General features: G+C 43.7%; 1 protein-coding gene across 1 annotated transcript in view; it reads left to right on the top strand.

Annotated features, from left to right (window-relative positions):
- Positions 1 to 15,566, top strand: part of LOC308291136 (voltage-dependent calcium channel subunit alpha-2/delta-3-like) — a gene marked incomplete at both ends in the record, with an annotated part of 340,367 nt that overhangs the window by 291,597 nt on the left and 33,204 nt on the right. Inside the window, 4 exons of the mRNA XM_080733078.1 lie at positions 624 to 694; positions 9,277 to 9,352; positions 10,465 to 10,517; positions 11,825 to 11,880. Of these exons, the coding sequence (XP_080589204.1) occupies positions 624 to 694; positions 9,277 to 9,352; positions 10,465 to 10,517; positions 11,825 to 11,880 (256 nt within the window). The remainder of the gene's footprint in view (positions 1 to 623; positions 695 to 9,276; positions 9,353 to 10,464; positions 10,518 to 11,824; positions 11,881 to 15,566) is intronic.

The raw sequence follows: 15,566 nt of genomic DNA on the forward strand, positions 1-15,566 counted from the left end.
ATTGATCGGTGTGGAAGATTCACTTTGCATCTTAAACCTAGTTCAGTCTAAAGATTTGATGCAATGCAAACCCTTTTATGCCCAAGTTCTACGTTGTTGCGCGGCTACTGTCACGTGACAAAAAATAGCAGATCTGCAAGCTCATGACGCGCCACGTGCGCAATGCCACGAGCGTTACTGCTTTTGCACGCTCACGTTGTTCTCTATCTTTCTCCGTTTGTCATCCTTTCTCCTGTTCTCTCCGTCACTCTCGCTGTCTGTGGGGATGGTGTTTTCTGCTGGTGTTTCAGTCCGAGTGTATCAAAGGGTGCGTTCGTAAATGCGCACCGGGTGTGTGCTCAGTGTAGTGAGTGCCTAAACCTAACCCTAACCCTAACCTCAGTAAAACTATGCCTAACCCTAACCCTAACCCTAACCTCAGTAAAACTATGCCTAACCCTAACCCTAACCTCAGTAAAACTATGCCTAAACCTAACCCTAACCACACCCGGTGCGCATTTACGAACGCACCCTTTGATACACTCGGACTGAATCACCAGCAGAAAACACTCTCCCCTGTCTGTGTGTGTGTGTGTCGTCCTGTCTGGTTGTTTTCTACATCACTGCCACTGTCTCTCTGTCAGACAGGGAAGTTCTTTGGCGAGGCGGAGGGAGCAGTGATGAACAGACTGCTGCACATGGGCTCCTTCAAGAGGTGAGTCGCACTGTGGACATGTCTTATGTAGGTTTTATAAGCGTGCATGTGTGTGTGTGTGTGTGTGTGTGTGTGTGTGTGTGTGTGTGTGTGTGTGTGCGCGTGCGCGTGTGCGTGTGCATGTGTGTTACTATACCTGTGAGGGTGGAATGTCCACACACACAAGTACAGTGGAATTTGAGACCTAGACAATGTTCCAAAAAGGAGTCTCAAAGATAGACTTAACAATTTGGAAAAGATTCAAGGGTTGGGATTAGACATTTTGAGTGTTATGGTTCAGTGATTAGGATTAGAACCAAAAAAACATTTTCAGTCATAAACTCAACGCCCTAAAACAGGGGTCTTCAACGTCTTCTGGCCAAGGACCCCTTAGTTGAGAGAGAGATGAAGAGGGACCCCCACAACCTTGTTATAGATTCTATATAGTTTCATCGTTTGACAGCACGACCATCAGTGTGTTTTGGATCCATGTCAATGTGTGTTTTCAGATATTTAACCACTTGAGCTGTCATTACCTAATAAACTTGACCTTTTCACTCTGTACTTAGTCTGCTCTTTTCCCCCTCTACACCAAAGCTCTTTGTCGAAAATAGCCAATCTACAAACTCACAACGCCAAAAGCTAGTGTGACGGCACTAGCTTTTGGCTACAGTTCTCATTATGGACACTAGGGTAGAGTTGTTAATATAAAAAGGATTGGAAGATTTGGAGGACCCCCTGTAGTAACTCTGAGGACCACCTAGGGGTCCCGGATCACCTGCCCTAAAATGTTGATGTACTCACATGTATAGTGTGTGTGTTTGGGTGCGTGCGTGCGTGCGTGCACGTGGTATCAAACAGACAGACAGTATGAGCGCACGTCTCCCCTAACAGCAAACAGCTCTCAAGTTAGCCAATCATTTTTGAGCTATTCAGCGTTGACCTCCGACCTCTGGGACTCGGCGGAGTTCTCCATTAGGGGATTACTGCAAATCTGTTCCTGAAACCCAGGATTTAGGAGACACACACACGCACGCACACACACACACACACACACACACACACACACACACACATGCACACACACGCACACACGCACACACACACGTACACACTCCTTGTTGCAGTGCTGGGTCTTCTGGAAAATGCCAGGAGCAATGGGCGGTCACTTTTCGTGATTAATTTGGGATTTCAACTCAGGAGGATATAATTTCCAGCATTATAGACGTTCGGACACACGCACGCACACACACGCACACATGCACGCACACACACACACACACGCACGCACGCATGGCCACACGACACACACAAAGTCAAACTGACGGACTCGGACACACACACACTCCAGTTCCCTATAAATATTCACTGTTTAAAAAAGCATTGGTGCTTTTGTGTGTCGCCAAGTAGGGCGTTAATTTAACGAATTATTACTTTAGACTTATTAATTAATACTTTGCTTTAACTATTAAAAAAAATAGCAGAGATACAAGCTCACAGCGTGCTGCGAGCTTGAAGCTCTGCTATTTTTGAAAAACCATGAACATTTGTACAAATCTTGGAATATATATTTTTAAAGCGAACATTTGTAACTCAAACATTTGCTTACTGCAATGTAGAAATACTCTGTTACAAGTGAAAGTGCGGAATTCAAAATGTACTCGAGTAAAAGTACGAAAGTATTGGCATCAAAATGTACTTAAAGTACCAAAAGTAAAAGTACAAAATGTTAGCTTGTAGATCGTCTCAAATAGCCAGGGTATAAAATAGGGCTAAAGTGGTTTATGTATGTTTTATATTCTAATTTATATCTGCAAAGTAACTACAGTAGTAACTAAAGTGTTCAAATAAATTCAGTGGAGTAAAAGTACAGTATATTTGGCTCCGAGATGTAATGTATTGAAAATGGGAAATATTCATGTAAAGTAAAAGTACCTCAAAATTGTACTTAAGTCAATACTTGAGTAAATGTACCTAGTTACTTTACACCACTGCATGCTACAATAGGGATGCCAGGTTGAGAGTGTTTAATAATACATGTATGGTGGCAGACAAGAAAATGCATAATATATGTGTCACATGACAATGTACAGTAGATGGACGGGCGTGGATTGAGAAGCGCTCAGGGTTGATCTGAATCATTATTTAATGCTTTAACTATTGAAAAACAGCAGATCTACAAGCTCACAGCGCTGCAAGCTTGTAGATCTGCTGTTTTTATTTATTTATTTATTTATTGTGAACATTTGTGCAAGTCTTTGAATATTTTGACCGGTTCTATAAGTGTCTTCTAAATCTATTTTCTTTTTTTTTTTGTGTGAAAAACCTATGTTTCTATGTCAGTGGTGCTCAAACTTTTTCATGTCAAGGACCCCCAAAATGATAGGTATTTGGCCACGGACCCCCATCTCAAAATATTTAGTTCCAGGGACCCCCAGAAACCAAATTTGAGTTACAAATAGTCGCTTTAAAAAATACACATATTCAAAGATTTGCACACATTTTCATGACTTTTCAAAAATAGCAGATCTACAAGCTCGCAGCGCGGCACTCGGTGCCCCGCTGTGAGCTTGTATATCTGCTATTTTTCAATAGTTAATGCATTAAATAATCTAGGCCTAAATATGTGTTAATCTGGAAACAATGTTCAGGGAATATACGTAAAAGTCGTTAATTTGCGATTAAATGTGAACACAAAGGGTGGCAGTAATTGCCATATCCCCCGGAGTTCCCAAATGACGCCCAGGCTGCGTTTTTGTCCAGATTTATAAGAAGGGGAGGCTCCAAGGAAACACAAGGGTTGGAAACCACTGCTCCACATAACAGTAGGATCAACATAAAATCGTCATAAAAAGAAATCACAGTTTAAACGCATTAAATGGCTTACAGCTTCATCAAAGGCTTCCGGCCGCACATAATTACACTGAACTGCAGTGGCATTGTTACCCGGAACCAGACAGTTATTGACCATATTACTCACACCATGATCCGACACTTAAAGTCTCTCTCTGGGAGGGGGGCGGTTGGGTTCTCACTCCCCCCTCCCCCCACTGACGCAAGAAGAGCAAAATGGCTACCACGTTGAATAATGTGGCCCAATTAAATAATGACGGCAATCACAACATGTGTCTCGCTTTGAGTGCGGGGAGGCTGGTAAGCAGATTCCCTTGCCTTATTCGCTTGTCACGGCGTCGAGAGAATGATGGCTGACAAAGCTTACAACCAGACGACGCTGCCTCTTTATCATAGAGACGGAGCGCTCGGGCTGACAGCGCGATGCTTTATCGTCCCCTCCTCATAAAATCCGACATAAAAACAAGCGATCTGCCCCTTTTTACGCAATGATGAATGTGCGATGATGAGGGATACTTTATATGGAGTATGACATAGGATAAATGAATAATAGGGCCTGGTGTCACTGAAGTATTGAAATGATGAGTAATGGAGCTTAGGGAGAACTTAAACGCTAATGAATACCGCATGATCAGTCTCAACCCGGTGTCATCTGAAGAGAATTAATGTGTGCGAGAAAGGGGCGCTGTTTTTCTCCCGATTAAAAATAAATAAATAATGTGTGTTTTTTTTTTTTGCGGGGTTCATTGCTTAACGCGGGGCGCAAAACCGCAAGCGCCTTGGGATGTATCGTACGGCATTACAAGCTGTTGATGAAGACTAATGTGGATAACTCACTCATGTGAGCGATTATATGTACAAAAAGTGTTCCTAGTTTGCTTGGGATTATTTTGTATATAAAAGAATGATGAAGTATGATGGAAAGGAAATCGTAAAGAGATGTTACAGTATGGTGCGCTCAACAAACACATGCATGACATACTGTGCAAACACGCGCACGCACGCACGCACGCACGCACGCACGCACGCACGCACGCACACACACACACACGCACACACACGGGTGCATGCATATTCACATTAATATACTTGTGAGGACATCACCATTTTTATGAATAGATGATCTACAACCTCACAATTCATCGTACTGTGACGCTTGGTGATCTTGTAGATCACGTATTTTTGGAGTGCAACACCGGCACGGCCTACACAGTATTAGGCCTACATCAGACAACTCCAACCTTGTCCCCTAAATCTAACCTCTAAAAGCACGATCCTAACCATGGCCGCAACGCCCAAACTGAACCTTAAAATATTCTCAAACCATAAAACGACAATTGCCTCTTGTTGAGCACCAGTCCAGAACAATCTCAATGTGCTGTACTTGTGGGGACATGGCCCTTACAAGCATAGTAATTCAAGCACACACACACACACACACACACACACACACACACACACACACACACACACACACACACACACACACACACACACACACACACACACACACACACACACACACACACACACACACACAGACAGACACACACACAGACGCATGTGGGCTTGTATTACTATGCTTGGAAGGGCCATGTCCCCACAAGTACAGCACATTTTAGAAATAGATGTAGACATTGTGAGATTGTTCTGTACCCGTACTAACAAGAGACATTGTCATTTTATGGTTTGAGAATATTTTAAGGTTCAGTTTGGGCGTTGTGGTCATGGTTAGTATCGAGCATTTGGAGGTTAGATTTAGGGGACAGGGTTGGAGTTTTGTCTGATGTAGGCCTATATACTGTACTTAAATGTGTGCTGGTGTTGCGCCCCAAAAATAGCTGATCTACAAGGTCGCCAAGCGTCACAGTACGAAGAATTGTGAGCTTGTAGATCGCCTATTCATACAAATGTTGATGTCCTCACAAGTATAGTAATGTGAATATGCATGCGCACACACACACACGCACGCACGCACGCACGCACGCACGCACGCACGCACGCACGCACGCACGCACGCACACACACACACACACATACACACACACACACACACACACACACACACACACACACGTTGCATTGGAGTGTGCTGCTAACGCCATTAAGTGGCTTGGCTTAGTGCTAATTGGTTCCTGGCGCAGTGTGAGGGTTGTGTGTCACTGGTAGTGTGGGCTGAGGGTGGAACCATGTGCTGCAAGGCCTCACTGCCACAGCACACTGCATGCAGGGCACAAACCACACATCTCCCATAGTCCCACCCACAGCACACTGCATGCATGGCACAAACCACACATCTCCCATAGAGTCCAACTCAGTGCTTCTCCAACTTTTACATTTCAAGGTTTCCTCTTAAAGGAGTAGTTCACCCCCAAAATGACTTTTTTCTATTGATTACTCATGCCATCGAGACTTGAGTTCAATTATATTTTTTGGGTATTTGTCGCATTCCTAAGACAATAATTTGATTATAGTAAATTTACGCCAATTGATTCCGGATGGGGACCTGAATGCATGGCCCTGGTTGGGGACCCAAATGAATGGCAGTGGATGGGGAAACCGTCAGGGTACTTATTTTTTTGTCTCAGGAATGCGACAAAAACACAAAAATATTATTGAACTCAAGTCTCCGTGACATGAGTAATCAATAGAACAAAAGTCATTTCTGGAGGAGTAGTTCACCACCAAAATGACTTTATCCTATCGATTACTCACCCACTCACTTTTTTTTTCTTTTTGTTTTTACGCATTGTTAAGATAAAAATGTGAACATGATAAATTTAGCCCCATTGATTCCGGATGGAGACTCAAATGCATTTGGGTCTCCATCCTACATTTACTGAAATCCAAATTATTGTCTTAACAATGCGAAGAAAAAAAAAGGTCTCCATGGGGTGAATAATCGATTGAAAAAAAGTAATTCTGCGGTGAACTATTCCTTTAACTCTTGAATACAGCATGCACATGGAACCAAATGGACCCATTTGTATGCTGTTAGAGTTACAGACTTGTTCGAGTCAGTTTAGACCCCCACAAAGTCCCACACACACACGCACCCACGCACCCACGCACCCACCCACCCACACACACACACACACACACACACACACACACACACACACACACACACACACACACACACACACACACACACACACACACAGTATCGTCAAGTCTATAGGAACATGCCTGCAGGCTACATTGTATATAGCCAAGAATGTCCAGTGCAACTTCTGACCTGTTCTGCGTGTGTGTGTGCGTGCACAAGCGTGTTTGTGTGTGTGTGTGTGTGTGTGTGTGTGTGTGTGGTTGTTTTATGGTTAGAAAAGAGTGGGTTTGGCGTTAGGAATAGTATTTATTGGTTTGGTTTAGGGGTTGGGGTCGGAGTTATGCCTGATACTTAGTTACGCAACTGATGTCGGATGCAGAATATTGCCGATCTACTTAATGTGGCGCTGTTTCGGCTCACAGCGGGTCACCGTACAACGCGCCGGTGGGCTTGTAGATCTACTATTTTAGGCTTCAGAGTTAAACAAGTACTTAAAAAAAAGAAACATGCAAAATGCCATCGGTAAAATCGCCGTCCTGAAATGCTATGAACTCGTAATGTCCTCCTCACAAGTAAAGGCTATGGTAATAAAACGTGTGCGTATATACATTATGTGCTACAGTATGTGTGCTCGACACCCCCTCAGTGACCTCACCCAGACAGACCCAGACCTCACACCCCGAGGGCGAGCTAAGAACCTAAAGCTCCCCAATATCCCCCCCGAATATCCCCCAAATCCTCAATGCGCGCACACACGCACGCACGCACGCACGCACGCACGCACGCACGCACGCACGCACACACACACACACACACACACACACACACACACACACACTCACACGCACGCCTTCCTACATCTACCTTAAGGAACCTCTCGGAGGAAGAAGGGCCCGGGAAGCCCTGGGCTTTGGGTTTCTTTCCAGTATTTATGTCCGTATAGCCGCAGGTAACAGCCTGAACTGTAGTGGAGGTGAGAGCTCTCTGGTTCCACCTCCCACGCTCATAAAACCCCCTCAGGCGTGTAACCGTAGAAAGGATGTCTGGGGAACAGGTGAGAGGATGCTGGAAGATCATGGTCGCGGGAACGTCGGAGAACAGCATGGCCCGGCCCCCTGACTGGGCTCCTATACCATCTTACACTGTGCAAGCACAATAACTAGAACAGGGGTCTTCAACGTTTTCAGGCCAAGGACCCCTTAGTTGAGAGGGAGATGAAGCAGGAGCCCCCACAACCTGTTCAGAGATTCCATATAGTTTCATTGTTTGACAGAACTATCCTCAGTATATTTTTGATTCATGTCAATTTCAGATATTTAATCACTTGAACTGTCAATACTTAATTAACTTGACCTTTCACTCTGTACTTAGTCTGCTCTTTTTCCCCTCTACACCAAACCTCTTTGCCGAAAATAGACGACCTACAAGCTCAGCTATTTTTGGCTAAAGTTATCGGAATATATTATGGACGCCAGGGTTCAAGTGGTTGATATGAAAAAAGAGGAAAAAAAAGTTTCTATCATACAAAGATTTGGAGGACTCCCTGTTGAAGACCCCTGAACTATTCAACGCATTCTCGCCCAATCCTTCACATCGCAATGTAACTGTTGCGATGTTACTCAAGTCGGCTAAAGGGACTTCGCAACGTTCGGCACGGCGACTTGCTCGCCTATAGCGCCTCATATCGGTGCCTCTTCTGGCTCATGTCCACTTCAGCCTCTGTCGTTTGAACTTTTTTTTCTTTTGCGGAGACGTCACCCTTTTCCGCCTTGGTTTTGAGAACGGCAAACTGGTAGGCACGGCTGACTCTGATGATTAGTTATACGGAGACGAGATGAGTTGTAGGCTACCAGTGGTAATGCCAGCTAGCTTTAGCTATTCGTAACCGTCTCATCTACGTCTAATAATATAAACAAAACTACCACTCATCCCGAGGTTGAGATGTCCTGCATGGTGAATTTCAGTTGGCTGTCAGTGTTTACGATCTCATAATGAATATTGTTTGTTTCCTTGTTGTATTTATTGTTTATTATTGTATAGCTGTGGTGTTGCCGCTGCCATCCTCTTGAGTCATAATGATTTACAGAACCACATATATCCATATCTCACTCTAGTGGTTCTCAAGCCTTTTCTGGATCAGGGCCCAAAGCGTTGGTGGTCCACCCATCTGACCACTTAACGGATGATGCGGGGTCAGATGGGTGAGCCGTGTACATTTTCAGAGCAGGGTTTATTTTTATTTTAATGAATCAATCAATATTGTTCAGGATTGGTTCAATGGAACCAACATAATACACTTTAAGTTCCTACTCAACAGTATATGTCAAATGTAGTTACTAGTTACTTTGTAGATTTAGATTATAATTTTAAATCACTTCAGTCATTTGAAAATAGCCGCTCTACAAGCTCACAATGCTGTTAAAAAACAACAGTGTTTATCCCTTTTAGTTGACCTTGTACCAGCTAGTGAACTGTACTGTCATGTACCTTTTTCCAATGCAATGCTAGCTTCTAAATAAAGTCTGCAATCAATGAATCAATCAAAGCACAATGGAAAGTAAATTTTCAAGGTTTTCAAGAAGAAGGAAAAAGGTTTTATTAAAATCTTTCTCTCTCTCTCTCTCTCTCTCTCTCTCTCTCTCTCTCTCTCTCTCTCTCTCTCTCTCTCTCTCTCTCTCTCTCTCTCTCTCTCCCCATCCAGGGTGACTCTGTATGACTACCAGGCTACCTGTTCGATCTACACGGAGAGCAGTGACAGTGGACACACTCTGTTGGATGTAAGTCCAGCCGGATGCTTTGGTCCTCCGCGCTTCTGCACGATGCGAAGCCACTGTCATTATCGCCAACATTTTTGACATGTGATCCTCAAGATTATTTCACATTATCGACGGTCAGGTTGGGTTTTAGATATTAACATGTCATGTACTTTCTGTGGCTGACAGGGGTCATCGCCATGCCGACTTGTGGAGGACATTTCTGTCAAAATTATTTTTTTGCCACGGAGGCACAGACATACTAAATGGGTGGACAATAATATTACCAGAAACGAAAAAGAGATATCTCTGAATGACAATAACAGGTCTGTAACTCTGAGAGTATACAAATAGAACCAAATGGACCCTCACAGATCCATTTGGTTCTATTTGTACACTCTCAGAGTTATGGTAGTCAGAGTTATGGTAGTCAGAGAGGCCCAAAAGCTCAAAGAAAAGGTTTGAACCTGTAATGTCATGACATACTTTTTATTTTTATTATCTTTTCTATTCATTAAGGTTGTGAGTCATCACTTTTCACAGTTTTGTGGAGCCGTTATTAGCCCAGGGAATGTTTTTCTTGCAAAACCAATGCTTAAAATGGATTCAGAATCATGAAGAACCCCTAGTGTGACCCCTCACATACTACTTAAAGCAGATTTCTTTCTTTTTTTAATATATTTATTTTCCTATGGGACAGTTTCGATGGGACATTTCGATGGGACAGTGAATATTCAAATGGCCATAACTTTTTTTTCCGCAATGTTTCCGGCAGAGCAGGCCTCTCATTCTGTGTACCTTATTGAGCAAATTAATAGAAAAAACTAAAATAAAAAGTATGTCATGACACCACAGTTCCTCTCAAATTTTGGGCCTGTGGCTCCCCGACTAGAACCACTAGTACCAGTGGACTCATAATGTGCCATACATAGTAAATCAGTGTCATACACATTCTGAAGAAAACCTGGAGACTTGACGTTCAGTAATTGGGTGTTATGATCTAAATAAGAACATTATAATGGTGTGTAAAACAGAAAATCTAGACGTCTTTGCCACGGACACATTTGTCTGTGCACGGACATGTTGATGACCCCTGGTGACTGATCGTGTTCTTTTTCCCTCCCTACTCTCTCCAGCCTTATTTCGCTGTCTTCGCGGCCGTCAAGTGGATCATGACCGAGCTCGTCATGTAAGTGTTTGTGTGTGTGCATGCGTGCATGCATGGGCTATAATGTAGGGGTCCCACGGTGGGTCCTCCCTATGTTCCCCACCCATCCTCCCAAAAAAAGACCACTGCTGATTGAAAACCCTTGCTCTAGACCAGGGGTCTTCAATGTTTCAAAGACCCCTTAGCTGAGAGAGAGAGATGAAGCAGGGACCCCCCACTACATATTGTATAAAATTGTGTTCCAGAGGATTCTTTTTCATAGAGTTCATGTATAGCTTCATAGACGTGTGTGACAGCAACTATGATCAGTGTTAATTGATACATCAGTGTGTCAATTAATAGTTTTTGCTTGTTTCAGACATTTTACCACATATACCCGAAACACTTGACCTTTCAGTCTGTACTTGGTCTTTCTCTTTTTCCCTCTACACCAAACCCCTTTGCCAAAAATAACACATCCAAAAGCTCACGCGAGGCGTTGATCTGCTATTTTCGGCTAAAGTTTTCCTCAGAAAAGGGACGCTAGGGTTCAACTAGTTAATGGAAAAAAAAAAAAAAATCCTATCCCCTCCCCTATCGTAACTCTGAGGACCACCTAGGGGTCCCGGACCCCCTGTTGAAGGACCTGAGTCGTCTCTGTACTTGGACCGCATTTTTTTCTACATCCCATCTCGTTGCCAAAAGTAGCTGATCTACAAGCTCGCCATACAATGCAACACGTTGTGAGCGTGTGGATCTGCAACTCTGTCTCTCCCCCCAGAATATGGATGCTGGGCTCCAGTGTTTATTATAACATACCAAAAACGTTCCTTTTCTGTCCCCTAGCTATGTGTGGCGTGCGTCTGCGTCCGTGTGCGTGACTCTATAGAGGCCTTTTTGCTGTCACACGAGGTTAAACGTGTGTGTGTGTGTGCGTGCGTGCGTACGAGCGGGCGTGTGTGCCTGTGCGTGTGCCTGTGTATACGTGACTCTCGTGTTTGTTTATGAATGCCCGCTCGAGTACGGTGACAAGATCATCAGAGTTCATAAGCGGTAATGGCATCCCGATGTTTCCTGCAATCCGGGGCATTCCTAAGATGCCCTGTTGTGGTTTCCAGGGGGCCTTTTTTCCCGTGGGTGGTCCGTGGGTTGCCACACCGCACCGCATGGCTGGGGGGGTCCTTCGTCAATGCCGATTCCATGTTCGTGTCTGTGCCTTTACAATTCCTTGCATCTCAAAATGGTTTTCTTTTGCTCCATATGTTTCAGTCAAGTGTTTCGTCAATATGGCTTTTTTTCTTTTGCTGAGTCGTCGCATTTTTTAACATGTGTCTCCCCCCCTTGCTCAGATTTCTGGTGGAGTTCAACTTGTACAGTTGGTGGCACTCCGACTTCACAGCCAAAGGTAAGGAATCCTCTCGGGTTCCTGTCGTCTGTGTTTGCTTGCACGCACGCACACATACATGTGTACTGTACTGTACGCATGCACCTACGCCAGGGGTTTTCAAACTTTTTGAGCGGTGGTCACACCGTCTCCATAGCGTGGCCGTGTGTGTGTGTGTGTGTGTCTGTCTGTATGTAGCCTGAGGAATGTGTAGCCTGAGGAATGTGTAGCCTGAATACCACTGAGTGACCAGAGAGGTTGAGCATCAACTGCAATACACACACACACACACACACACACACACACACACACACACACACACACACACACAGCCCCCCCCCCCCCCCCCCCCCACCACCACCACCACCGCTCAGTTCACACGGGTGTGATTTTTGACTCAGGGCACCCCTGTAAATAACTTTTTCATCCATGGCACCCCTGAATTACACTGTTATTTTTTAGAATCTTATCAGTACACATTTTTACAGTATTGGTTCCCTTGTCACTGTGACATCACTCTGACAGCAGTAAACCCATTCTTTACAGAATGGGTTTACTGCTCTGACACCACACTCTGGCTTCATGTCCCTTTTATGCCCATATATTTTATGCCCATATATAGTCGACAATGTGATGTCAAACATGCCTATATATGGGCATTCCCAGATCACACTTGCAAATTAATTACGTCCTTGTCCGTTCTATGCCCATATATGGAGATCCCTGTCCCGATGTCATCAATATTAAGGGCATATCTGGGAATGCCCATATTTGGTAATGCCCATATATGGGCATGTTCTGCCAATCTCAACAGGCACTGTTGGGTAACTGGTCCGATGTACATCACTGGCCAGATAGCCAGTGATGTCTAAGTGCAATAGGTAATATACAATTACAATTTACAAATTAGCAGACATTCATAATCCAGAGGGATTTAAAGTAAGCAAGATAAACGTGCACATCAAATGCAGACAGACAGTGTAGTGCCTCAGTGAACTATAGGAGATCACAGGTAAAACAAGAACCTACTCTATAGCATCAGTCTAAACAATATGCAATTTAGACATTTAGGCAGACACTCTTAATCCAGAGTGATTTGCAGTGAGCAACAGTCTGGCCACACGAGACTACATAGATAGTAATCTAGGATCATAAGTAAACCAAGAACCTATCATCAGTCTAAAGTCTAAACAGTATAATATATAAAAAATCTATATTAAAGGGGAAGACCACCCATTTTCAATATTGAACTATGTCATTAATATACCTTAGAGGAGTTGTGTGGAAATAATAAAAAAGTTCCCCTCTTCTGTGTTGCCTAGAACTGGAGGATTGATTTGGGGGTTTGTATTGTAAAGTACAATGTGTGATGTCATCAAGTTGTATTTGCAATACAAACCCCAAAATCAATCCTCCAGTTCTAGGCAACACAGAAGAGGGGGAACTTTTTATTTATTTCCACACAACTCCTCTAAGGTATATTAGTATATATATATATTAACTTGTTGAGTGCCGATCCCGAACTAGTTCGGCTTTATTTCAATCCAATACAATTTTTTTTTTATTAATTGACTTACCCTGAGCTGCTTGTAGAGCTGTGGGTGGTCCTGGCTCGTCCTACGCTAGCCAGCTAGCCATTTTACATGGTCCGACGATATATTCCATTAAAAATGGTTTAAAATACATTTTTGAGACCCCCAATGTTCACCGAATGTTCAGCGCCGCTTCCGGAACGTAGTCCAGTGTGCCGATCCCGAATTAGTTCGGCTTTTTTAATGAAATGAATAAAATGATCCGAGGCCTTCTGAAGCCTGAGCCTTAATTTAAAATCCAGTGGTCCAAATCCTGGGGAAGCCATGCCGGCCGTGAGCCGCGAACGTAGCCGCGAATCGCCGCCGAATCCAATGAAACACCACATCTTTGAAGGGCCATATCTCTGGATTGTGTTTTTAGGGATGTGGCGCGAGGTTTATTTACGGCGAAAAATGATCTTTAAAATGACAAAATGGGAATAGCTATTCTGTTAGCATTATCATCCGGGACCTTTCCATGACGTGCACGAACGTGAGCACGCGCGTCACTGCAACGTGGGCCCCCGGATGCTAATGCAGTCCCCTATGGGAGAAAGTCTGGCATTCTATGGCGCCATCTAGGGGCTGGCACTGGAAGCGTTAAGGTATATAGTTCAATATTGAAAATGGGTGGTCTTCCCCTTTGAAAAGGTCTCAATATACAATCAAAATAATAATCTGTGCATTGAAACTACAGAAGACCAGGTAAACCACAAACATAGCATCTGTCTAAATAAGGTGCTAATCTAATTTTAATTTTGTAACATTGTGGTCAAGAAAATGTTTTAATAAAACAGGCCTAACAACAGCACACCCGTACAGACCCAATAAGAAGTCATTCAGTGACCTTCTGTCCACCTCTCCTGCGTCTCCCCTCCTCGGCCTCTCTGTCTGAGTCAGTGTGACCACTGGAAAAACAGAATAAAAAAGGAACAATCCAAAAACCTAACACTAAAAATGGAACAACACGAGATTACCTCAGACGGCCTCGGCGCTCGAGACGTGTGCGTGCGCGTGGCCACGTGCGTGTTAAGTATGTATTTTCTGTGTGTGTGTGTGTGTGTGTGTGTGTGTGCGTGTCATATTGGTGGCAAAGCAATATCCGCTTTGTAATGAGAGAAAAGGGCTTCGCTTCATGCTTTTTTCTTTCTTTCGTTCTTTCTTTCTCTCCCTTTCTACCCCTTTTTGTTTCTCCCTCTCCACCTATTGCTCGCACGTGTGTACGCATGCACACACGCACATACGCACACACACACGCCGCGCCGTGTGCCAAGCTTATGAGCGGAGCTCTGTGCCATAATAATACTCCATAGAGTGTTGGTTTTCTGTTTGTGTCAGTCAGTCTGGAGCGGGGCCTCGCTAAGCTAGCATGCAGAATGTGGCATTATAATACGGTGTTAATTCTGGTCCAAAACTAATATGAAAATATTTCATATGTTAAGTGAGAGAGTGAGAGCGAGAGAGAGAAAGACAGCGGGAGGGGGAGAAAGGGGCGAGGGAACCACAAAATGAAAATCTGTAAAATGCTTTGCTAGCACAGTCTTATTATCCCCGACAGTGTTGGAACAAGTACTCACATTTAGTGTGCACACTAGTATTAATTCCGCCAAGGTAGACAATACAAAGGTATTGTCATCAAAATATAGCCTACTAAAAGTACTCATTATGTAGAATGTACCCTTTCACAAGTTATCATTATGTACAAAATGTATTAAAAATATTTTGATAATAGCCGATCTACAACCGTTGTGCTCCTGTAGATCTGACGTTTTCAAATAGCCGATCGAAGTACATAGGACCGAAGTGGTTATAGTATGTTTTGCGGTAATAATCAATCAAAATCCACAAAGTAACTCGTAACTAAACATGCCAAATAAATATAGTGGTGTAAAAAGTACAATGTTTGCCTCTGAGATGTACTGTAGTGGAGTAGAAGTAAAAAGTATTGGAAAATTGGAAATACTGAAGAAAGTACAAAATACCTCAACATTTTACTTAAAGCACAAAGCACAGTAGGCCTACTTGAGTAAATGTACTTAGTTACTTACACCCTGGCCAGGCACGTGCACACATAGACATCAAAGGGGGCTTGAGCCCCTGTCGTTTTATCCGTCTGTAAAAAAGTGCCCTCTCCAG

The sequence above is a fragment of the Nannobrachium achirus genome, assembly GCF_963921795.1.
Source record: "Nannobrachium achirus genome assembly, chromosome: 9".
NCBI classification, from domain to species: Eukaryota; Metazoa; Chordata; class Actinopteri; order Myctophiformes; family Myctophidae; genus Nannobrachium; species Nannobrachium achirus.